At 48.0% G+C, this 25,561-nt stretch overlaps 1 protein-coding gene across 1 annotated transcript in view; it reads right to left on the reverse strand.

Annotated features, from left to right (window-relative positions):
• Positions 1–320: 320 nt before the first annotated feature.
• HIVEP3 (HIVEP zinc finger 3) overlaps positions 321–25,561 on the reverse strand; it is a 117,637-nt gene continuing 92,396 nt past the window's right edge. The window contains exons 6-8 of the mRNA XM_086765043.1: positions 17,690–17,788; positions 9,583–10,625; positions 321–6,721 (exon numbers count right to left, since the gene is read on the reverse strand). Coding sequence (XP_086621169.1) covers positions 5,828–6,721; positions 9,583–10,625; positions 17,690–17,788 — 2,036 coding nt within the window. The 3' untranslated portion in view covers positions 321–5,827. The remainder of the gene's footprint in view (positions 6,722–9,582; positions 10,626–17,689; positions 17,789–25,561) is intronic.

Consider the following 25,561-nt stretch of genomic DNA (forward strand, 5'->3'; position numbering starts at 1 on the left):
CAGTGATGCTTCCTGCAGGTGATCTCTGATCAGTGCATTGAGTTCAGTCCGGCCTCTGCAGAGCCTGGAGCACATCCACTATGATGCTTTCCTTCACTACTTCTGCACTGCACAGAGAAAATACTGAAAAAAAAAAAAAAATCGTGGCATTTCTGTTACAGCAGCGCTTTACACGCAACTGGGGTGTCTCAGCGGCAATTACTTGGGAGGGGCGGCTGCAGCTTCACGCTGGTTTGTTCGAATTTGCCTCCATCGTGTCACAACGCAGGTCCCTGACTGTGCTAAAGAAAATGAAAATTAAAGACTGCCAGCCATGCAAGTAGTAATATGTTGGGATTTTAAAATTTATTCCAACATGCTATTTTTTTAAAAATATGCTCAGACTGAGCAGACAGTCTGAGCTGTAGTAAAGGCAATATTATACTTGTAAAAACTTCTCATTCACAGTACAGATGTCATTTACAATAAGGGTCACAAACATCAAATACTGAGTATTTTTTCTCCTTTTGTTTTTTGTTGTTTTGTTTTTTTTGTGGTTTTTTGTTTAGGTTTTTTTTTTTTTTTTACATCAGACTGTGCTTTTACCTGCATTTTTTTTTTTTTGCACTGATATAACCATACAGACATTGCAAGATGCAAGTGTAGAAACTGGAGTTAAAATAAAATTACAGGCAAAACTACCAAATTACATTGTACGCTGTACATATTTACAGTACCTTTTTTGGAATGTATTGCCATTTTAAGAACATATAGAAACTTTCTACAGACTATTCCACTTACAGAATACATACACCTTTTAGAAAAAAAGGCAAATATTTATCTTACATGAGACCATGTATATTAAATTTGCGTACACATTATTATTATTATTATTTTTTACATTACATTTACTAAAGTGATCGTAAGTGCCATCATATCTCAGTAATGAAAACAGATTGGTTTTATGCCATCAGGACTGATTTTTTAATTTTTTTTTTATTTTTTGTAAATAATTTACAATATTGTTTTATTTGTAAATACTGTGCAATAGATGGAAATATAAAAAAAAAAAAGAAAAGCACATGATGAAACCAAGTTAGCAAATGAAAAACTATTGCAAGAACAGCAGAAAAGGGCTAGATCAAATTGTCCAGGATTTTGCATGAAAATTGGAATAATTTTAATGACTTCTGCATGACCAAGTATATTGCTTGTTCAGGTGCTGTTTCTGTGGATTTAAAACAAAAACCAGGTAAAGCTGGCTTAAGGGAAAACCAACTGTTTTGCAGATTTTTTTTTTTTTTTGGTTTTTGGTGGAAGTGGAAGAAAAGCAATGGGGAGGTGACGCGTTGTGCCTGGCAGTGCTCCGATGGCGCCGACGGCCAACGGCTGGAAGGGCGCATGGGCGCTTGATGGCGGCCGGCTGCAGGTGGGCATCGCCCAGCTCCGCATCCAGCGCCAGGGCTGGGCAGGCGAGCAGGCAGCGGGACCGAGCGGGCGCTCCCAGCAAACCCTGGTTGCTCCCACGGGGTTCGAGGGAGCGCGGGGTTTGGGACTGGCGGGGGGCTTTTAGCAGTGAGCCCAAGCACCGGCCAAGGAGCACAACTTTACAGACAGCAGGGCTGAAAATGTCCCCCTCTTCGAGCAGGTGATGAAATACATTTCCCAGTCATCAGCTGTAAAGTCACAGCTACTTCATCATTACTTTTAGGAGTTTCCTGCTGCAGTTCCTGGGTATCCAGCCAACAACCTGTGAATAATTAGAGCTGACAGAGATCTGCTTCAAGGCACGGGGTCGTTTTGGGGAGCCAACTGCCCCCCTCTCCTCCTCCCAGTCCTGCAAGATACCGAGCTCTGTAACCTTGACAAAAGCAGCTAAATTCATGCTTAAGCACAAAGAAGTTACAGAAACTCCAGAGATGCTTAAGCTTAAGCCAACATACAAGTGCTTTATTAGCTCTGGATACAAGGCTTGGTACTTAAACGTGACTGCTTCAAGGAGTTATTTAAGAGCATGGGCCAAGTCCTCCGTGCAGAATGATTTCTTGGAGGCCAGAGCATCCGTTTGCCATTGAATACCTGCATTCATGGGAGCTACGCAAACAGCTTACCAGGCAAGGAATTATCAGAGCAGGGTTTTGGTTGATTAACCAGCTACGTAACGAAGAGGAGCAGCCAGTCTCTGGAGACCACATGCCTTCATGGACTATAAATTTAAGAACCTCTGCCATAAGAAAAGCAGGGGATTTTATTTCCACCTGCTGATGAAAGAGAAGGGCTGGGCTTTGGTTTCCAATCTGCCTATTTGCATTATTAATACATTCTCTTGCAAAGAATACTGCTAACTGCCCAGCATAGTGTCTGTACAGACACAAACCTACCCACCCTGCAGCCCTTCTGGAAGGTGAATCGGGATTTATCACCCCTGTTTTGCAGATGGAACGGACACCCAGAGCGATATTAAAAGCTGTGACCTGCCAACAGCGCTCACCACGCGTGCCACAGGGAAGCCAATGGGCGCTCCAGAGAGCAAAGGCAGCCACCAGCCATGGCTGGGTCTCCGGCCCCGCTTTAAATAACACGCAGCTCGATGAGATTCGGTGGAGCTGCAGCACTGTGCCCCTTGGCTGAGCTGGAGGCAGAGGGGAGAGACAAGGTCACACTAGGATTTCACAGCAGCCCCTCCGGGACGCCCGCCCTGCCCACAGACAGAGATGCTGATGCTGGTGCTGGCGCGGAGGACACTCTTCCCGCACAGCTCTGAGCTGTTAGTGTGATAATTAGCCCTTAAATATATATTTTTTTTTTGTGATCCTTTTTGCCTATCCAATAGGCCATATTGCGCCTGTTAGGTAGAGCATGAAGCACCATTTCACCGCAGCCAGAGCCTCCCCCATCACACCCCGCAGCCGCTCCGCTGAGACGCCGAACCGGGTTGAGACTCGGCACAGCCTTAGTTCTTTTTTTTTTTCCCAGCTCCTGAGTTTTCAGTGGACCCCACTGTGCCTGCACCACGGCTGCCAGGCGGTGGGCACGGGATCCGAGCAGGGCATGACCCAGGGAGCGCCACACGGCCCTTTCCCAAACTCCTCTCCCCGCTTTTTTATATTATTTTTCCCGGCATCTGGATGGGCGCATGCACCGCTGCCCCACGCAGCGCCGGCTGCCAGCCTGGATGTTCTGCAGCTGAGATGCAGAAAGCTTCAACTCATCCTGAGCTGCTGGAAAAGCTTTTTAAAAAAATAATAACAACAATAAAATAAACCACAACAACAAAAGTAAGAAAATAATGTAATGCAGGACATCTGGGTTTTGTTGGCCTTTTTTTTTTTTTTTCCCTCTGTCCAGAAATGACAGAGGGAGAAGAAAAACAAGACCATGCCAAGAATCAACAGGTCAAGGATTAAAATACAGTTACGGAAAGAAGCCGAGCAAATTTGATCTAGCCCAAAGCTCATGTCAAATGCACCTAACAAACCAGGATGCTCAGTGCACAACTGCTGCATTATTTTTCTTTATGTACAAATTATATATATATATACACACAGACATATATATATATAAAATTAAATACAAAAAGCTACCTTGAAATAATGTTAAGAGTGTGACAAGGGCAAGGAGGGGCAAAGCAGCAGAAGCCAGGGAAGTCAAAACTGCCACCACGTTTGGTAGATGGTTTTGGGGCTGCTCACACTGACCCTGGCTGAGTTGACTCATCTCGGTATTAAGCACACGCTTAAAGCCTGCGCAGGAGTTAAGCCGGTGCTGAAGAGTTTCACTGAGCAGAGTCGCTACGCTGAGCTGAACTCCCAGCCCCTGCTCCCGCCATGGGATCCAGCCAGGTCTGAAAGCTGGACCCGCTTCCAGGACGGGGGCCAAAGAGGGGGAGATGGGAAAAAGGGGAACTTGATAAAAGTGCTAATTAGAGTATAAATGGGTTCTGGATGTTGTTTTGGTCAATGTCACAGCCTTAATGTTATTTCCATGATATCTTCTTTTGTACTTAATTCCCTTTACAAGAAAAAAAAATCACAGAAGATTATTAAAAAATTTATATTATTTGCCCATGAAATGGGAACAGTTCATAGCTCATCAAGTCTGGCAAGGAAATATGTTCTCATTCAGGGTTTTATTTGATTTATTTTTTTTTTATTTTCATTTTTTTTTAAAAAGTGTATTACGTACCCGATAAACTGGAACAGCTCTGAAAGAAGAAAGAACTGGTCCACTGGTTAAATATTTATATCTTTTTCTTTGTTGTTGTTAAAATTAAAAAAAAAAAAAGAGGTTTGTACAGATTCCATAGACCAGAAAACCTTCTGAAATAGTAAAGAGCCTGCTGTCTGCTAGGGCAAACACGTATCGAACATCTGTATTTTAAAAAGCGTGTGAACGTGACAGAGAGGAACGGCTCCATCGGGTCTCTCTGTATTTGGTATCGTACCTATTGGCAGTAGAGGCCATTGCTCTGCTACGGATGGGCATCGTTAAAAATTGGCTCTGGAAAAAGTTACTATGCGTGCATAACAAGCTGATTGCAAACATTAGCCACTCGGCATCATCACTTTTTGCTTCCAAAACACCAAAAAAAAGGGCCCGTCTGCACAATAAGGACTACGTTTGCGACATTCTGCTTAAATAAATAAATAAAATTAAAATAAGACACAGAGTCACTCGCGCATTACGGAGTCGCAGGCGTGCAAACGAGCAGAGCGCAAACTGCTCCTGCATCCCTAGAGCTCAGCGAAGCCCAACCAGCCGGCGCCGAGCAGGGATGGGATGGAGGGAGCTTGTCTGCAACTGAAAAACTGCGGAGGGAAAACGATTGCAAGGCTGAGTTTCCTTCCACTTTTAAACCGAGGGAGGGTGTTTATAGAGGGCTTCCAAACCCCAGAAAAGAGGGGCTCTCAGGCACAGGCATGACTTTGCCGGGGTGACGCGGGAGGCATCGCAGAGCGGTCGTGCGCGTGGGGAGCGGACGTGGGATGGAAGGATTAAAGCAAGCAGGAGGCCGGCTCGTCCAGCGAGAGACACCATTCCTGGCACTGGGTCTACATTCGATACATTCCTATGTTCTTGCAGTTAAATCTTTGAAGAAGAACCTTTTTTTTGTCCCTTTTCAGAAAAGTGCTTTGATGGGTTCTGCAGGAGGGAGGGATGCTCAAGATTCATTTTCTCTTTTGAGCGACAATTTCTCTCCCTGCGCACTAACCTCCCCCTACTCACGGAAGTGCTAGTTTCATTTACAAGTTCAGGGTAAACACGTTTTTCAAATGTAAAGCAGTCTCAAAGGTTTAAAGCACAATCATAGGCAATCAGAGGGATGCAAGAAAAAAAAAAAACAAGCACTTTGCGAGAATTAAATAAAGCATGTAATAAATATGAATCATAAACTTCTGTACACAGGAGCAAGGGTTTGGGGTTTTTTTTTAATCATTTAATCAATATAAAAAAGTTTTTCTGTTTTGTTTTTGTTTTCAGTGCATCTTCTTCCTCTTAAAATGCTTAACCCTTTCCTTTCTGCATCTCTCAGGCCCATAACAACGCACACCTAAATGGCAAAAAAGACAAGGTCTAACAAACCCCTTTCCAAAAAACTCTAAAAAAATATTCACAGCCTCAAACATTTTTGTACATTTCAAGCAACAAAAGGTATAGAAAAAGGCACAAGTAACTGCATACATGTGGAGATAATACCAGACTGGGACAAAGAAAACCAGGAATCTTCCATGGGTTTGGTCATTCACTAGAGTGCTTCTTATAGCGATGATTATACTAAAGGAAATAGTGTTGAAAATGTCTGTCGATTTTACATAGGAAGCCTAAAGGTGGAACAGATGGTGGAGGCTTAAGTACTTCCCGTGTTTTCATCCACCTTTTTTTGAGTTTGACCTAAATCTGCGTGCTCTAGGTGTGGACTGCTCTTCCTTGAGGTTCCCCCTTGGTGACTGGGCTCTCCGGAGAGGTTTCTTCTCCGGACGGAGAAGGGCTGGGCGTGCGAATGGCTCGATGAGGGCTCTGAGAGGCAGCCAGTGCTGCTGCTTCGGTCCAACGGCTGGGAGGGGAGATCTGAGATGAAAGTGCAGGATGATTCAAAAGAAGTGCTCGAGCTGCCAGATTGCTTCTTGCCCGTTTTTTTCAAGGGTTCTTCCCCACTTGTCGAAGGCTTTGGAGAGTGCTCATCGGTTGTGCTGGGGCTGGCTGGGGATGCTGAGCAGCCTGCCTGCTCCGCATGGCTGGACTCAGCGAACACTTTTACCCTGTATTCCTCCTGATCTGTCTTTTGCTGATGCTCACTAGTCCTCATTTTCTCTTCTAAGTAGCCACTGCTCGTAAGCTCTGGGGACAGTGTGTATTTAGAAACCTTTGCAACTGGGGAGACGGATGCCGATGACGGCTCCCATGGGACCTGCGGTTCCTCGTGCCTCTCAGGACCCCGGCTGAACTCCGCAAAGCCGCTGTTGCCAGAGGAAAAGTATCCCGCTTGCAGGGACACAACTGAACTGGGCACCAAGCTGGGATGGGTGCTTGGCCTCGCCTGGACCATCTGGATGCCCCCAATGGGAATCATAGGATACGGGGTCCTCGTGAGCTGCTGTGAATGCAATGGGAGATGGCTGAAGACATTCTCCTCCCCTCGGCTGGGAGCATGGACATGTATTTCGTGAGGTGCCTGCAAGGGTCTGGGGCAGATGGGCTGCATGACGCCAGGTGAGCCTGTTGGGCTTCGTGGTTCTATCTTCTGCACCGGAGAGGGAAAAGAAAGAGCTGACTCAGTGCAACATACAAGTTACAGCATTAGCATCATTAATGCTCACTAGAAGGATTGGTTTCATCAACATTTTATTCTAATTTGAGGGAGATCAATCAACCAAGGGAGATTTGGACCCCCTAACCTTTAAGGAGCAACACAACCCACAGCGTTTGCCTTCTGGGAACAAATATGCCCACCGACTGTTGGGGCACAGATTGAGGGCTTTGGTTCAGGCTTGGATCACTGTAAAATCACAGAACGGTTTGGGTTGGAAGGGATGTTTAAAGCCCATCCAGTCCAACCCTCCTGCAAGGAGCAGGGACATCTCCAACCAGATCAGGCTGCTCAGAGCCCCTGCCAACCTGGCCTGGAATGTTTCCAGGGATGGGGCACCCACTACCTCCCTGGGCAACCTGGGACAGTGTGACACCACCCTTAGGGCAAAAAATTTCTTCTTTATATCAAGTCTGAATCTACCCTCTTTCAGTTCAAACTAATGCCCCTTGTCCTATTATCAGAGTTGCCTCTGAAACCCCAGAAGAGGAAGCCAGGGTTTCCTGCCATCCAGGTTGCGCTGGATTCCTTTCAGTACATGGGGTTTCTGAAAGCCCAGAATAATGTTATTTATTTTTACTGTACTTTCTTAAAGCAGGATTACATCCTTACAGCTGCTAATTGCAAGGATGTTTTGGACTGAGTGAGAGCATCAACCCTCCTTTGACACAAAGCAGTGTGGTCCCCACCACCACCCTCACAGTGTGGTCTGTAGGAAGCAAGGGTAAAGACCCTACCATTTTACCTTTTCCTCTTTCTCTTTTGGTGCTTCACATATTTTCCTAACGTACATCATGGAGAGATACGTGGCTAAACAGAAATGGATTAATTAGTGATGAGGTTATATCTAAACCTCTAAACAGGACTCCCAAGAAGAGGAAGCAAAAGAAACTGAAATCAACTTTCCATTAAGATGGGGTTTGCTATAAAATTTGAGGATTCACTGGAGGGTAGGATACTTTGTAGGGTGACGGAGAATTGCCTGACCCTGCGAGCTGGATCTCTATGAAGAGGCGACAGAGGAAAGCAGCAAAAGAGGACAGAAGTGAGAAAGCAAGAGCCACTGAAGGTAGTGTATACTTAGTCAGCAATGACAAGCCCAAACATTTGCTCAATCTCACTTATCCACATCAAGTCTTGGCAGAATCACTGTAGGGATGCTAGAAAACCCCCAGACGAATCAGCTCAATGGCACAACAGCCCCCAGAAGGAGAGCCTGCCTACTGCAAGAGTCCATGGGAAGAGAGACGGTCATGGTCAGGCCTGATGCACAGACCTGGCAGAAAGCCTTACGCTGAAGCTAAGCTAAGATCAAAGATCATCTCCAAGTTTCTAAGCAAGGCATCGGGCACCAGTTTTGAGCACAGAGCTCAGTCTGGGATCTGATAAATCCACCTCTGATCTTTCTGTCTCTTGTAGCCTTACCAAGAACACAATTTTGCCATGAAAGCCCCGATGTCCGTCTTGCTGATAAATGGAAAGTTTCCCATTTAGGTCGTTATTGTGGCTTTGGAGGCATGTGAGAAAAGCAACAGTGGTGACTTTGGAGTAGGAGTAGGAAAATGGAGCAAAAATGTACATGTGCGAGAGCGTAAGTTAAAGGGTGTGACTGTGCAGATAAGCAGGGATATACAATATTGTCTCCTACTGTGGACTAGGGAGTTTAGGGGATTTGCTACAAGTGGTGGCACTGGGAAGTTTTCCTGATAGAGATGCTTTAGGATTGAAGGACCGTGGTTTCCACAGCCCTGAGATTCACCACAAGAAGTTAATGGACAGGAAAGGGAAAGAGCATTAAAGTAAGCAAAAGTTTGGGCCTAAAACACAGGATAGTCTCTGAGAAGGTAAGGCAAACACTCATCATGGAAAGCAGAAGGAAGGCAGCACCAAAAGACAGGACGTTATTGTAGACAGGGAAGAAGTGCACATGGGGCAGTGTGGCTTTTCTGGAGAAGACCTGGGTCAGCATCTGCTGCGACAGGTTCTCCAAAGGCCTCTCTCTTCCCAGTGCAGTCCCTAAGGGCTCCAGTCTCTCCTCACACCAGTTTCACAGCAGAGCAGCTTCTGCAACTGAATCTCATGTTCATCAGCATAAATTACAGGAGAGCCAGGCACTTCAGTAGAAATGGGAAACGTTCCACCAAACCTGACGTCTAATTTGCCTGTAGCAGTGGGAGGAACATGCAATTTTCCTTCACCCATAGGATTTGATATGTCCAGCAGAGAGATTAAATAATTTTCTGGACCCAGTGGGAAACACCTCTCTGTGCTGAAGAGAAAAGTGAGATGGAATCAGAGATGTCCAAACAAACATTTCTCAGTAGTTAATCTAACAGAGTCGGCTGCGCATGTGCCTAGCCCAGGAGTCAGCAACAGAGTGCAATGGCTAGGTCAGACCTGGTTCAGGTCACGGACCAGCGAAAAACGGTCACAGCTTCACCCCAGCTGGTGAAATCTCAAAAATGGGTACGAAATGCCCAGGACAAAAAAAACCCTCTTAGTGACAACTACTCATTACCAAGTGGTCATCCTTACTGCTTGTCTCAGCAGAGACTGGTTGGGTCAGGAGTGTAAATAACCTTGGAGAAGGGATAACTATTTCTCTTCAACTGAAATGGGCAGGACCAAAAAACAGATGCAAAACTCATTGCTGCCCACTGTCACTTTTCTCTGGGTTACCTGTGACATCGGTCACAGTCAGGGTCACTGTGCACTTCTGCATTGCAACCTTCACTAAAAAAACATATCAGAGAATGTACTGCAGGGACCAGAAGGGAAGAGGGGCTTGAACTTACCAGCTTGGACTCGTAGAGCTGTACGTTTTTGCCAAAGAACCTGTGAGGTAGAGGCATCCCATGCTGGGCTTGATATGAGCTTTGAACTTTGTCATCTGCTGCTGATTTGCTAGTACCAGGCAAGTCCTCTTTCCCGGGGGATGGATACCTAGGCGACTCTGAACAGCCTGGAGACAAGACTTTCTTCAGCGATAAATATCTGACTGATGACATCTCTCTGCTTGGCGATGAGTGCCTCACAGGGGAGACTTCTCCTTCCAGCGGAAGGTATGTTCTTGGGGATAGCTCTCTTCTGGGGGAAAGATGCCTGCTGGGCGACAGCTCAAGTCTTGGTGACACACATCTCAGTGGAGATGCCTCCCTCCTGGGAGAGACGCGCTGGCAAGTAGACAACCCTCTCCCTGGAGACAGGCACCTTAGAGAAGACAGTTCTCCAGTTGGTGAAAACCGTTTCGGTGAAGTTTCATTTTTGGTTAATAGGTGCTTTCTTGCTAGCACTGGTCTGCCACCACCTCTGCCAGAGTCCTGGCTCGGAGACCACCTTTTTCTTGGGGAGGTGTCTTTTGAGGTTGTCAGGTCCATAACTAAGGACATCTGTGGCCTTGTGACAGACTCTCTTTCAGCAGAAGCCAATTGTTCGGTGGAGGTCAAAGCTGGTCTGTGGAGACTCAAGAAGCTGTGGCACACAGCAATGTCACTGCTGTCTGCTGACCACTTTGTTTCCAGCCCTGAGGAGGAGGCCTGCTGGCCTTCACCTACTTTTTGGCTGCTGGAAACAGTTTCTTGGGCTAAGGACAATGCTATTTCGGTGCCTTCCTCTTGAGAAGACGGAGAGCCACCTGAAGAGTGCATCGGCAGGGTGGTATGTTTGCCTTCCGGCAACTTTAGAAGTGGCTCATCTTGGCTCTCCTCTTCCTCATCATCTTCCTCATCTTCATTGTCATCATCATCGTCAGATTCCTCTAGGTCTGAAAACTGGTGTTCCTCAATTGGCTCAGATCCCTCCCGCCCCTCAGAGTCCTGGAATAGGTCTTCACTGGTTCCTGAAGGGACGGGCAAACACAAAACAGAGAGTGTAAAACACACATACAGGGACTATTTTTGTGCTAAACCTGCTCACAAGTTCTAAGGGGACAAGGAGAGGACTCAGCTCTTTCCTAGCTCTGATCATCTCATGCTTTGAAGCCTGCAGTCTTGCCCTCTGTGCCAACTCCACTCCTGATGATCCTAGTAGATCCTAGTGAATCCCACCGTTGGGACCTCCCGCTCTACCCTACTTTGCTTCAAGCCATTGCTGTCAACCCACGCAGCCATCAGTCCCTGCTTCTGCTGCAAACCTTCACACGTTCTGCCTGACTTTCTCCAGAAATGCAAAAAAGGGTCTTAATAGGTGAGGAGAACAGCAGCACCATCATCCTTTGGTGGGCTTTTGTGAGTATTTGTTGCAACAGTGCCTACAAAATGGGAGAGTTGCTGGGATGACTGCTCCCACCCTCCACATGTCGGACCTTTTCCTGCCAAGATTACATGACATTTGAACATTAGCAAGACAGGACTCTTATTAAAAAGCAAACAATAGTGTTGAAAGAACCTCTGTGGATTTTCCCTTCCTTTGATAAATTCTAGCTAGGATGCAGACGCTTCTTTGAGGCAGAGGTTTTGCTCTCTGTCTGTGGAAGGCCTTGTACAGGGATGCTCTGCTTTTAAGAGCTTGTGAACAGGGAGCAGTATGGAAAAAGCAAATTCTAAAGGATTTGCAATATTATCTGCAGGTAGAAGTACAGCATCTCTCTTCTACTGCAAGGGCCAGCAGAAGCTTTCGGAGATCGGTACCAAGCTCCCGAGCAGATTGCTGCCGGCTCACCCACTGCTCTGAGAAAACAAAATCTGCATTTCCCCACACCAGATGTGCAGCCGCTGGCAGAAGTGCGAGCTCAGCCTGCGCAGGTCCGTCGGGAACTGCCACTGGATGTCACTGCAGCCCAGCACAATGGCACTGCAGAGCCTTTCCTCCCAGTCCCCACTGCTCTTCGGGGGGTAATAAAACAACAGTTTCTCAGAATCTGTGCCAAGCTCCAAGACGATGGGTGCAGAGCTGCTGGGACGCGCTGGGTGCCCACTTTGGAAAGGAGAGTGCCGGGATGCTGCTTTGACACCTGCCTGAGGCCAGGTACCTCACTGCAGCACTGCTGGCCTCTCTTCCCAGGCAGTTCAGCCTAGGACACTTTCTCCTCTGATGAACGCTGAACTGGTTTTCCATTCAGAGCTGCCATCTGTCAGCCGGACGGGCTGGAGGGGAAATTAAACGGCGCTAACACTGAGGCTGGACCACACCTGCCTGCTGCAGGCAGGGTGGTTTTCAGAAGGGGACATGGCCACACAGCGAGAAGGCACTGGGATCTATGGATAACAAGTCCATAATTTTGTTTACTTTGAATAACTGGGCCTTACTAGTAAATGCCCATGAAGTATTTGGCATTACCAGTGAAATAAGACGTATTTTACCACGGCTGATTATCCATCCAAGAATCAGCCGGAAATGCATCTCGTTTGCTCACCACTCCCTGTCAAAAGTCGCTGTTAACCACTCTGTAACGGCCGACCTACCGCAGAACCCATACAGCACCGAGCTGGAGGTGGCAGCTCTCCACCAAGAGCCTGACTCGCCTCGTGAAATGCCTGGATAACGACAACCCTCACTGGACCCGGGTCCAGCAGCGGGTTGTTTGCAAACTCCCAAAGGAACTGAGTTCAGCACAAATATTATTCCAAACAACCGGTTCTGCCCGCTGTCGGGTGAACTGTGCATATTTCTTGCTCGGCAAAGGAATGCATTTCACTACCAGACCTATGAGCTAGTCCCTGTCTCTGGTTTTGGGGTTTGATGTCTGTGGGCTCCGCGATGGACAGGCAGCGATAGCCTCAGCCCCCGCTGCACGGCTCCGAGCCATGTCCTGTGTGGTCGCCTTTCTTGTCACACAACGGACAGGACAGTGAGCACGGTCAGAAGTACGGGGTGAGGGAAACGTGAAGCCAGCTCCACACCGGGCAGTTTGCGTTTGCCACAGAGGGAAAGGTTTGGGTGAGCGCGGGAACAGCCCCAAAGGGAGTCTGCCTGGCTTCCCGCAGCTGAAACGCGTTCTGCTGGGCTGATGGGCAGAGAAAGGGCAAGTCAGGAGAACACAGAGATGGAGGCAGGGAACTAGTGAAAACGCACCCCATCTATGGCTTTGTCTGAGACCTGCACTTCATTACACATGTGTTATTCTAAGGTTATTTTAACAAACTGGTGCAATCACACCAAGCAAAATCAAGGCAGGAGTGAAGAATTTTAGTCCAGTCTTCTTTTATAGTAACACCCCTTACTTCCTCCTGCCTCTTAAGTAGGAATAAAAACAATCGAGTGAAATACAGCTCTAGTTTAAAATAATCCCAGGGGTTTCAGGAGTCGCTGCTCCCTCCCTGCCTGTCCCCAGATGAAAGCACAGCAATCTTGCCGCGCTGGTTTGCAGCACACGGAAATGGTCATCTCTCTCTTTTTTTTTTTTTTTTTTTGTAAATTAAAATAGTCCTTGCTAGGCTCTGTCCTCAGCCTTTCGCAAAGAAGAGAGAAAACAGTCCGTGGCTGCACCGGGGAAGGTTATTTGCGATCCACAACCGGGATGCGCAGCACAGTTGTGATCTCTGATTTCTCATACAACTTTCTGCCATTTTTACGTTCTTTTCTCATCCACTCAAACAGCCCCAAGCATTATAGTACAAAATATTATTTTCTGACCATCTTCTTGGCTGCTTTATTTAGTATTTACTTGGCATTTATGAGCCATGAGCCTCCTTACTCATGAGGCATAATATTTGAAATTTCAGCAGAAGGCCAGAGTTAGCTTTAACCAGGTGAAAAAGGGAGCTGGAAGGAAAGAAAGGAGATGCCCTCCGATACCACGCCTCCCGGATTTCACCTTTCTGCATTCCTTCCTGGCAGACTGTCCCCTTTATACAAACACAAATGGTCTTCATCAACAAGAGGAAATGGAGACTGTGTATTTTTTGTAATTCTAAAATTACGGATCGCTTGCATGATGCAACGAGGCCCAGACAGCGCAATGCGCTCCGGTGAGACGCCGTGCAGCCAACGATGGGAGAGGAGTCCCTTTCGAAAGCCCACGGGTTCTCACCCTCTTCAGCCCAGGCCAGGCCTTCCCTTGCTGGGCTTCGCAGGTGTCCAACCACCACGGGTTCAGCCACAAACAGTCAGGGACCAGTGATTCAACAATGGCCAAAAACCCCCTCCTCCAGCTGACGGTCCCATCCTTTCCACCGAGCGCTCTCCCAGCCGACCCAGGGACGCAGTCAGACCTTTCTTGGACTTTTGTTCAGACCTGCTCTGTCCGTCAGGCCAAAGGCTGAGACCAGCTCAGCCTCTTCACCTGCCAGACCTGCTCCCATCACTGGCCAGGCTGGCCAGCCTTTCCCACCGCTCCCACGACACGCCACTGCGTGCACGGCGGTTAATGCCGAAGGAGCCCCGGGATGAATGGCCGCGGGAAACCGTGAAGGAAAGCATTCCCCCGGCCTGGTGCAGTGAGCCCTTGCCAATCTGTCCTCAGCAGCCTGCAATTTCGTGTAACACAAACAGGACTTCTGATTTGCAGGTTTCAAAAGTGACACTCAATTAATATGATTCATTAGTTCTAATTGACTATAATGGAAAGGTTTAAAGTAACAGTTATTCATTTCGGAGTCACGCAACCAGCACTTCAGGAGCGACTCTCCTCTTTCCCTATCTGGCTTTGATCTGCAGAAGCGTCACCAACGGGTGGTATAACTACAGGGAGAGATTTTTGGAGACCATCGGCTCATCAACTATTTTAAGTAAGTTCCCGGACTGAAGGAGTTCTCCAGCAATCCCACATGGGATCAGCCTCCTACTGCTCACACCACCCAACATTTTTCCCTTGGGGTGGCTGCTGCAAAATCCCTGACTCGGTTTTCTTTTGGCCATGCCCTCTTTCAGAAAGGCTGTGGCCAAGTACTGCATTGTCTTTGCCTGATCAAATGACTGCTCTGAAGATCTGGAGAAAGCCCAAGAGTCCATGCACATGTAAAAGGCAGGACACCCCTTGAGGCAGAGCAGCACGTTGTCAGCCAGGTCAGATATCATGAAGCAGAGCCCAGGCCTGAAAGGGCATGGTACCACTGCACTGGGGCATCACTGGGGTTTGGGACAGTGGGACGTCTTGGATATCTCCTACAGGTTCTCTGCTGGCAAGTTGAGCTGTGGTTTGTTCAGGTCAAGGACAGTCACATCAGCCCTCCAACATACATTTGTCACAGGACAGTGACACGAGCCCCGCAGCCCCGCCTGCACCTCTGTGCCTCCAAAACAGGGTGGCCACATCCATCCTGCTCTGCAGGAATGGTCCCGGGGCCATGCTAATTCCCAAACTGTGCTCAGTCCTCTTTTGGAAGTGTGGCAGACGACTTGAACTGCAATGTCTTGCTGACTGCTCCTGCAGCTTAAGTTGAGACAATGGCGTCCCAGTGCCTGCAAATGTCCTCAGCGCTGTTTAATTCAGCAGAGTGGAGATACCCCAAGGATACAGCACATTGCAGGGGACGGCATTTCTGAGCTTTGATATCCAAAAGCTGAGACGTAAAGCACCTCGGAGGGTCCCAGTGGCCAGGGCTGCCAGGCGGGTGCAGCCCTCCCCGGCCCCGCGAACCTCCTGTACCACGCACCACGTGCCACGCTGCGGCACAGAGCGCTGCAGCCCGCGGCAGAGCAAACCCCACTCCTGCCACATGCTCGTAGGGAAACACACTTTGTGATTTTTTAATCACCTATAAAGCAGGAAGCATATGACACTGCCCACATCCCGAGAACCAGCCCCTTTCCCAATAAAACCCCCTGGTCTCCTGGACCAGACCTCAGCAGGGGACCGGGGTGATAAGCGCTGTTTGTTGTTCCTGCCGAGTTAACATTCCCTGGCTCACAGCGCTGTCTCTAGAACTTGCTCAGCTGATCTTCACTTTATAAAAATAACCGTGGCGCCATGTGTTTTATGAAGTTCGTTTTAACCCGTTGCCAACAAACCCTTGCGGGTTGTGGCAGAATGAATCCCAGGGGTGGGGGAAATCAAGATTGTTCAGGGTGAGACAGGGGAGTAAAACAGGAAACGGGGGAAAAAGAATTGCTAAAGACAGCCACGAGAGCTGCTTTCATACTGGGACTTCTCGGGTGGCAGCCAGGAAGGGTCAACAGTGTCATTTCAAACAGAAACCACCACCCCGCTCTGTGCCACCAGGTGTTTTATCCAGGAATAAACACACTGCAACGGAGATGGACCTGTGCTCCTGGAGCCTCTCTAGAGCTGGTGTGTCCTGTGTTTCCTATAAATGCAAACAACCTGCTGAATGCAAATGCAGATGACCCAAAATTTCATGAGACTTGAGGTCTGCTACCCCTAAGGCTTCGTCCCCATCATCCCTGCACTGCGGCTCCAGCCCCGAATACTCAGGGTCTTGCTAAAGGAAACAGAATAACAATCATAAAAACATCTAACTGTTCCCTGGAGACTCATAACCTAACTCTTCACAGCTGTCAGAGCGCAGCCTCCAATAATTTGGGTAAAAATATCTTTTTCTAGCTCTAACAGCTAAGTATACATGACTTCATCGTGTTCCTTCATCATGCAGCTTGGAGATCTTCCTCACTGCTCCCTCAACGTTTCTAATCGAGAGAGGAGGGCTTATGGTCTCCACACTCCTGCCTGATGCTGCCCAGCCTCCCAGCAGGAGATCTGCTCCTCGGGATGACTTCAGGGAAACTCAGCTGCAGATACTATAAACTGGGCCGGAAATTACTCAATGAGAGAGTCATGTGTCCTTCCCAAAGCCCAGACAGACTCCTGAACTCACAGAATTTTGGACAGACTTCATGTGTGTGTGTTTGTGCAGAAGTAGATGAAAGAAATAAGCAGGTGAGCGAGGGCAAGCTTATCTCCTTGTAAAGGACTCAGAATAATGCCATTAAATGTCGAACCCCCACGTTATTGCAGTTCTGCTGGCTCTTTCCCTGCCGAGAAATCTTCCAGGCCATTACTGACCTGGGTGATTCATCTTCACCCTACGCATGCAAAAGACAGATGAGAGTGAGGGAGGAGGGACGCAACTGCCCCCACGCTGCTCACATTCCGTGCTGGGGTCTCCAGCCGTGGTGCAGGGTCCAAGCTGGGCCTGCCTGCAGCTCACGCGTGCACCAGTCCCTCCAGAGACAGCACTGGAAATCCGTAGTCTCAGTAGATGGACAGGTCCCTAGAAGGTGATCCCTACGGAAAAGTCCTCCTCTGGAGCCCCTTTCAGAAGGAAGGCATCCCCCAAATCACTAATACTCCCGTATGGCAGGAATACATCCCCTCTGCAAGAACATCACCACAGCCCGCATGGGCCACACACCAAAGGGTCACCTCCAAGCTCACACTCAGTGCGTTCAGCTCCAGTAACAGACGCCGGCAGATGCTAACCATGGGGTTGGGATTGATTCTTCTCCTTCACCCACCAGACTGTGCTTGCGGCAGCAAAGTTAAGGTTTGCAGCTTCATGCAACGTGTCCTGGAGAGTCTCACTTTGCTGCTTCGGAGACTCCCTCTACAGACAGGAGAGACTCGGGCTCTTCCAGAGCACGTCAGCCAGGCTCTTGAACCAGAGACACTCGGAAATACCAAGCAGCACCTTCTCACACCATGGATCCACTATTTATTATCATGTCTACAGCCCACATGCAGAGCACGGGGCCAAACGCAGGACGCTCCCTACCTGGCTATTTACTCTTCCCTCTGGCTGCAGCCAGCCAAAACACTTCAAACGTGCACGACGCCCGGCAGGGAGACATGGGCTCACAGGCTGTCCCACGGGTGCAGCCTCCCAGCACGGCCCCATAACCCGCCCAGCACAAGCAGAAATCCCCCCTTGGGCGCTGGAAGGAGTCTGGGGTGAACCAAAGTGCTCCACGTCTTCGAAAGAATGATCTGCAGAGCACACCTCCTGCCTGAATGGGCACTGCTCTCTCTTAGCAGCAACAGCAGATTCATAACGTGAAAGATTTTACCTTCTTCGGCTTCCAGATCCACCAGTGAAGATACCAACACGCCCATCTCCTGACATTTTTTGCTGTGGGCCTTTGACTTCATATGTTTAGTCAGATTCCCTGAAAAGAAGCAGAAAACATATTTTGGTCAATATGATTCTTTTATCTTTTTTTTTTTCTTTTTCATTTTGCAAATTCAGCAGCAACAAGTTAATCATCTGGCTCTTAACCAGACAAAGGAGGCCTCTGACTCTCCCCAAACCACTGTCCATCGCCAATACCCCGTGAGACAAGGCTGCGTCCTCCCTTTCACTCCTTTGCTGCTGCACCGGGGTGGAAGAGGAGGTGCTGGCGGGGTCATGCAACCTCTCAGGTGTTGTGCAAGTTGGGGTACGCATTTGGGTTTGGGGGGAAGAAAAGTCCTGGATTGCTCTCAGCTGTGATGGTGCAGCAAATGAAAACGGTAGGAAAGCAAGGAAGAGAAACGCATCCCAATTTAGCATCACCTCCCACCTCCTCCCAGCATACAGGGGCACTGGCCTGGAGGTGAGGAGCTCCTTAGCACCACAGGGCAGACTGGTGCTACCAAAACGAGCGCTCGAGATGCCAGCAACAGGGAAAAACTCCACCATCATCCTCTCCTCCCAGCAGGATGGCTCAGATGTTCTGGCGTGCACTGAAGTGCCAGGGAAAAGTTCTCGGCTCCCTGGAGCAGGAGTCACGGATACCCTCTCAAGCTCTGTGCACCAGAGTCCGTCAGCACTGAGAAAACCTGCTGAGCTTCCTCGGGCTGCGGCGGGAAGAGCAGCCCCTGCAAGGGGAGTCCAGGACACGGGGGCAGTGATTCCTGCTCTGAGACAAGGTGACAAGATAACTCGTGGGCATGCCGGCCCCAAAGGGCACCTCTCTAATTCCAGCTCTCAAATTACAAGTGAGTTAATTAGACAGTTATTAACCCTACTTATATCCAAGGGAAACGCTGAACAAAGGGGAACCTTTGTTGAGGGGGAAAAGGGAGGTAGGTGGAACAGAGAGAAAAATAAAGGGTAGGAGAAATAAAGAAAAAAATGTCTCATTTTTCCCTTTCCTCTCCCACTCCTCTTCATGGGCTGAGCTGATGAGGAGCAGTAAGCTGGGCCCATTCTGCAGCTCCGCCAAGGGCTGTTGAACTTCCCAGCACAGCCCAGCAGCTGGCTGAGCACTACAAACTCACCGCGGCACCGCGATGTGCCATCCGCCTTCCCGCTCCCTAACATTGGAGAGTAGTGCTGAACACAAGGCTTGTTTTTCTCACAAAAAAAAAAAAAAAGGAAAAAATGAATTCTCACACTTTATTATAACCTTCAGCTGAGAACCAAGGTCCCTCAGGTGGCATCCTGCAATCCACAGCGTCCCCCGGTCCCTGAGCTGGGTGGGAGTATAGAGGGCCTCTATCACCCGCTCCTCTCCGGATGGTATAAATAAATAAGCAACTATTCATCGGAGCAGAGAATTACCCGTGACGCCCTCGCATCTCAGAAGAACGCCATAACCATCCAGCTACCAAGTTAGTTTCTCTTCAGCCCATGAATTATTTATTGAGCCCATTTTATACAAAATGGAATCGCTCCAACAGGAAAGACCAAGAGAGACAAAGGCTGACTATATATCCTTGTGTATCTGGCACCCATCTAGGATGTGGATTCAAAGGATATTTAATAATTTAAATGCAGCAAAACAGCTCCAATAGGAGAGATTTATTATTTTTAAACTTCGTACCTAAATACCTTTAGCCCCATGGGTAGGACACTTGGGTATGAGGATGAGGCCAGCTTGGCTCAAGTCCTTGCTCCGAATCAGACCTCTCTTTCTCCACTTTGGACCAGAACTTCTGTGGTGGACCCAAAGACACTCAGTCAGACAAGAGCATGCTCTCATGGACACCTCTGGATCCAGTGAACCACCATTGTTTTAAAGTGAAAAACTGTTTCACTGAAAAATATCCAGCGAGTCCAAATTGTGGCTTCATGGAACTGGAATTTAATTTTGGACCTAACTAGCAAAAAGACAAACTGACTCAGTCTGCTGAAATCAAATCCTGCTGCTGCTGCCTGTCCATCATGGCACATCACATCTTGGCTGGCACAAATGACCTGTCTTTGCTCAGCTACGACAGCAAAATCTTTAACTGGTTTCCCTCCGATGATGGCAAACAGTAACAAAGCCCAAGTAAACATCTGGTGTGAGCAGGGGCTGGTTGGTTAAACTATGGCCTGTGGCATCTTGGGAATTCAGCTGTGATCCCCATGGTGGGAAGAGGGGGGACAGGAGGCCCACTAGGCATTTTGTTGCTACCATATCCCCAGAACAAGCTCATAAATTCACTGCGCTACACTCACCTGGCTTTGGCTAAACTGGGAGGACATAACATTAATTACTCGGGAGGGGCTGTTGAATGCAATGTTTGGGGAAAGACTGCAGCCGCCCCACACTTGAGGGAAGGACTCTGGTCCTGAGAGGCACACAGCGGCCACTTTGGCCACTTTAGATGTCCAAAGGCTGGTTATACACACAAGTCCTCCCATCGTCTTAGCCCCAGTGCTGTTCTTGGTGAACACACACTCTCCCTTTTGCTGCTGCAGGATCCGAGCAGGGACATGTCCAACCAGATCAGGTCACTCAGAACCTCATCCAGCTTGGCTTTGGAAACATTCCAGGCCAGGTTGGACGGGGCCCTGAGCAACCTGATCTGGTTGGAGATGTCCCTGCTCCTCACAGGGGGTTGGACTGAATGACTTTTAAATGTCCCTTCCCACCCAAACCCTTCTGTGATTCTGTGACACCTCTGTTGCACTTCTGCTTGGACTCAGCTCCACCCTGAGCAACAGTTCGAGCTGACAAGCTCTGCCAGAAGCCATCAGCGTCACTTCCTTTTGGATTTCCTTTCGCTGGAGGCAACTGGCAAGGCAGTGCCATGGCTTCTCCTCTTCCTTCCCCACCCAGACTGCCTGCACAGGGGTGAGCTGGAAGGCAGGGCACCAGCAATGCCAAAACCCTCTGTGCGAACAAATTTATGCAAAATACCAAAGGACCCATTCATAGCAAGCGTTGCTTTCTTTCCCCTTCTGCTTCTTTCTACTCTTTCGTCCTCACTTGGGTAGGTAAGGCTGATGAACAAGATAAGCACTCCGTGCAAATCCCTCTGGTGCACAGTCTATCCATGCACAGCACCCTGCATGCACACCAAGAAGAAATTCCAACAAAATAGGGATGCTGCTATCCTTTCAGGGAGGAGAGACTCAGTGGGCCAGATTCTCATCTGGCCTAAGTTTGCATCATTTTAAGGAAGTTAAAGGTTCGAGGCTTATTTACACCAGCTGAGAAGCTGAGTGATCATCTTGGGAGCAATTTGGAGGACAATGATATTTATCTTATTGGAGTTCTTCTTACAGTTTGTGTTTTTAGAGCCCTTAATTAATGCTGGCAGTATTAAATGCTAAAGTCCTTCGGCAAATTTCCAGGAAAAATCAACACCACTTTGCCTAAGTAAAAGCTGGACGTGAATCCTGCAAGGAAGGACTCAGAGCTACTTGTTGCCTTACAGAGTTCTGGCTCCCAGCTTAAAAAAAACCAAAACAAACCAAAACAAAACACAACAAAAAAAACAAAACAACCATACCATTGCTTCCTTGGAAACAGTGAAAAAAAACCCCATATTTGAAGGAGTAAGAGAGAAACGAGCAGGTGAGGAAGCTGGATTTAAATAGTAGAACAGTTATACTGAATGGTAGGCAGTTAAGTGGTCCTTACGAAGGATTGTTTACCAAAGAGTTCCCAGATTTGAAATAAACTGGCTATATCGCAATAAATTCAAGCATCAGTGGAAACTGTGACTGCATCCCAACCGTTGCTGCGCTGGAGGAGCACAGTGTCAGCACAGCTCTCACTACGCCTGCTTGTAACCACGCATTACCGGCTGCATAAGCTCTTCTGATGCTGCGAGGTCTTATTCTGGAGTTAAAGCAGCTTAAATACTTGTGTTGTTTTGAGAAAGTTAAAATTCCAGTGTTCCAAAAGCACTTAAAGTAGCTTAGTAGGGATTAGAGGCAATTTCCCATTTAAATTAAAAGAGGGAAATTAATTTTTCAGAATATCCTTTATAATATTTTAAAAGTGGAAGACCTAAGAAAAAAGTGAAGAATAGAAACATTAAGAGTCCTGTAAGAATTATCCTGTCCATGCTGGGCATACATCATGCTTTGTATTCCTCCTGTTACATGTGAACAATTTAACCACAACAAAAAAAATCCCAACAAGTGACCAATCGCATGATCTCAGCGTCCAGGGCGATGCTGTGACACGAACATTCACAGCTTTCCAGGACTTAAGTATTTTCACGTTCCTCTTTTAAAATAATAGGCAAGGAGAGCAACAGCTGCTCTCTAACTCCCCATTTGCTGTGAGACACGGTCACACACAGAGAATCAGCCACAGGCCAACGCTGCCCATCCCGGATAAACCCTTGAAACAGGTCTTATCATAGAATCACAGAATCACAGGATGGTTTGGGTGGGGAGGGACCATTAAAGTCCACCCACTCCAACCCCCCTGCCAGGAGCAGGGACATCTCCAACCAGATCAGGTTGCTCAGAGCCCCGGCCAACCTGGCCTGGAATGTTTCCAGGGATGGGGCATCCACCACCTCTCTGGGCAACCTGGGACAGTGTGACACTACCCTCAGTGTAAAAAAAAAATTTTTCCTCATGTCTAATCTGAATCTGTCTCCCTCTGTTTTAAAACCATCACCCCTCGTCCTGTCACAACAGGCCCTGCTGAAGAGTCTCTCCCCACCTTTCCTGCAGCCCCCTTTAGGCACTGGGAGCCGCTCTCAGCTCTCCCCGGAGCCTCCTCTTCTCCAGGCTGAACAGCCCCAGCTCTCTCAGCCTGGCCTCACAGCAGAGCTGCTCCAGCCCTCTCAGCATCTGCGTGGCCTCCTCTGGACCCTCTCCAACAGCTCTATGTCCTTCTGATGCTGGGGGCTCCAGAGCTGGACGCAGTGCTGCAGGGGGGGTCTCCCCAGAGCGGAGCAGAGGCGCAGAATCCCCTCCCTCGACCTGCTGCCACGCTGCTGGGGGTGCAGCCCAGGATGCGGTTGGCTTTCTGGGCCACAGAAGGGGCTTAAATAATGCACAGGAGATAATTTTCCCAGGTGAGACTCTATGAGAAGGAAAGCTTTGATTTATATAATTTACTCGGTAAAAGATTTATGTTTTTAAAAATTTTGTTATCTTTTATACTTATTGACTTAGAGATTAAAGAAGAGGATCTGAACACTGGGCCCGTGCCTGTGTTGACACAGGCTATCAAATACCAGGCATCTTCTGGATCAGCCGACCAGCTTGAGTTAGTCGAAAACTCATCTTCCAGAAAGGCACCCAGGCTGAATTTGCAGATTTCAAAATACAGAGAACTAGCACATTTCCCATTGAGGCTTGTGCTGGGACTTAATAGTTGCACTGTTTAAAAATCTAGCAGCTAATATTTCACTTGAATTTGCCAGCCTTTGACTTCCAGCCCTCATTCCTTTTTTTTTTTTTTTTTTTTTTTTTTTTTTTTTGCCTTTCCCTGGTAAGTTAAAGAGTCCTTTCGCTCCCAGGGCTTCATCTCCTGTCTGGAGCACTGGGTCATTGTCTGTTCCCAGCGACACGTCTCGCCACATTGCGTAAGGGAGCAGGCAGCAAATTCCTGAGGATAACCCTGTGCTCATCCCAGCGCAGCCCTGTGCCGCGCCGAGGAGTGGGGGCACCACAGCCTCCTCCCAGCAGCGGCTCCGCAGGGATGCTCGGCCCCTTTCCCTCTTCCCAGCCCCGAAGGCAGGGCCCCGGCACGCACAGGGTGCAGGGATATTTCCAAATCTATATATCAATCTGCCCTGCTATAACAGCAGTTAATTCTTTCGGAGCTTGCCGCCAGTTGGACCTGCTCTGTAGTTTCCAGAGGAGGCTTAGCAGAGCGCTGAGTCTGCTAGAGCAGTAATAATAATAAACTGTGCAGCCATAACCTTGCCTTTAAGGGCTGAGGGGGTAATGCATTTAATATATTAACATGTTCAATAACCTCAGTGCCTGTCATGGGCTGATTTAAGGAACTGCAAACTAATTTATTAAAGGAAGACTACGGCTGAGGACACGAAGAAGTCTGGCGTCTGGAAACTGTGAGTGGACTAGACTATCAAACGGAGATCTTCAGCCAACAGGCACTGATGTCCTTTACAAACACCTTTTAAATTAATATGAAGCGCCTTGTCCCTTCTGACCTCCAAGCAAAGACAGCGGCATCGATGCTGCGAGCTGCTCCATACACTTTGTCCAGAAATTTTAAGAAATCTGAAGTAATCAGGACGTGAGAGTCTGATGCGAGTTTGAATGAGAACAGAAAATAAGCTGTGGAAAAGAATAAAGTCTGCACAGGAGGGGAATTAATGTGCCAACACTGATCCACATCCCCAGGTCACCCCACAGAAGGAGGGAAGAACCTCGAGGCTCTGGAGACAGGTACCAAGGGAAGGCTGGCGGTTCCTACGGCCCCTCAGGGAAGGTGGGCAAGGGAAAAGCTGTCCCTGACCTTCCTGAAAGGGAAAATCATCAAACTGCAACTTTTCCTCAGTTCCCAGTAAGAAAACAATGAAGAAGCTGCTTAGTTTCTTTTAAACAACCTCTTGGAGGCCACGGTAACAAACCTGTCAGGAGAGCACCAGTGCCGAGGAGGCAGAGACACCTCATTAGAGAAGCACGTTTATATCTGCTCCAGAAACATGCAATCAAACAAATCTTTACAAACCAAATTTCCAAGACTGCTGTTTCCATCAGCTCAGTGAGCACACAAAAATCTTATGGATTTGCTTTAAAATAATAAAAAAGCCATTTCCCTGCAGTTCTGTAACCCAAAGGAACAGCTCCGCTTACAGCAACAGAAATGCACAAAAGGCAGACAAACAGAATAATTAGTGAAAAAGGGAAAATATTTAAAACTCTTTCTTTTGCAAAAGTTTTCCAGTTCTTGGAACACAGATATGGATTTTGAGGGGCAGGGAGGGAGTTACATTTTAACCAGATAAAGGTCCTCATTAAAAATAATAATAATAAAAATATTTAACTGCTTCCAGCCTACTTGAGAGTTTAGAGCATTAGATCATGCTGGAGAGATCTACCACAGCCAGGATGAAGACAACTCCACAGATATCCCCCTTGAGTTTACCCTGAAGGCTAAAATTAACGTTGGAAAGCTGATTTCTACAAGACCTTCAACTCAGCTTATATTTTTGCAAGTGCAGTCTGGTAGCGAGACCTCCAGCTTCTCTATTCTGCAATTAACTGTGGCTGCAAAATTGCACACCAGGAAGGAGGATACGAATGAATCAAGGCACAAACAAACTTATTTGAGATGTCTGCAAAAAAAAGCTGTGAAGCCTCCAGCTCTGCAAACCTCCTGGACCTCCGGTTCGCGCTCCATCACCAACAGCAATGATTTCATCACTGGACTCTAATTGATGATTTTCTCAGCACTCATGGCTGATCTTTTTCTCACTCTCCGGTAACCCTTCCGAAGGTCCTTGTGTCTCCATCAGCAAAGCAAACAGCTTTTACCCAAGTGCTGCTGTTCTGTGGAGTACAAGCACGCCCACGGGACACAGCCAGGGTGACTGCCACCCCCTTCCAGCAAAGAGCCATTTTCATGCAATTCCAAGTTACCGTCATGCAGCTATTTGTCCTGAAATTGCTGGTCTGGGGAAGTTCTGCCCCCTCATGCATCCATAGTTTTGCATTCAGATTCCAACACTGGGGTTTTTTTCTGAAGGAAGCATTTCCATGCTGCCTTCCCCATGCATGTCTCCTGCAAAGCTGAAGAGCGGCA

The sequence above is a fragment of the Chlamydotis macqueenii genome, chromosome 22 (assembly GCF_036417535.1).
Source record: "Chlamydotis macqueenii isolate bChlMac1 chromosome 22, bChlMac1.mat, whole genome shotgun sequence".
In the NCBI taxonomy this organism is placed as follows: Eukaryota; Metazoa; Chordata; class Aves; order Otidiformes; family Otididae; genus Chlamydotis; species Chlamydotis macqueenii.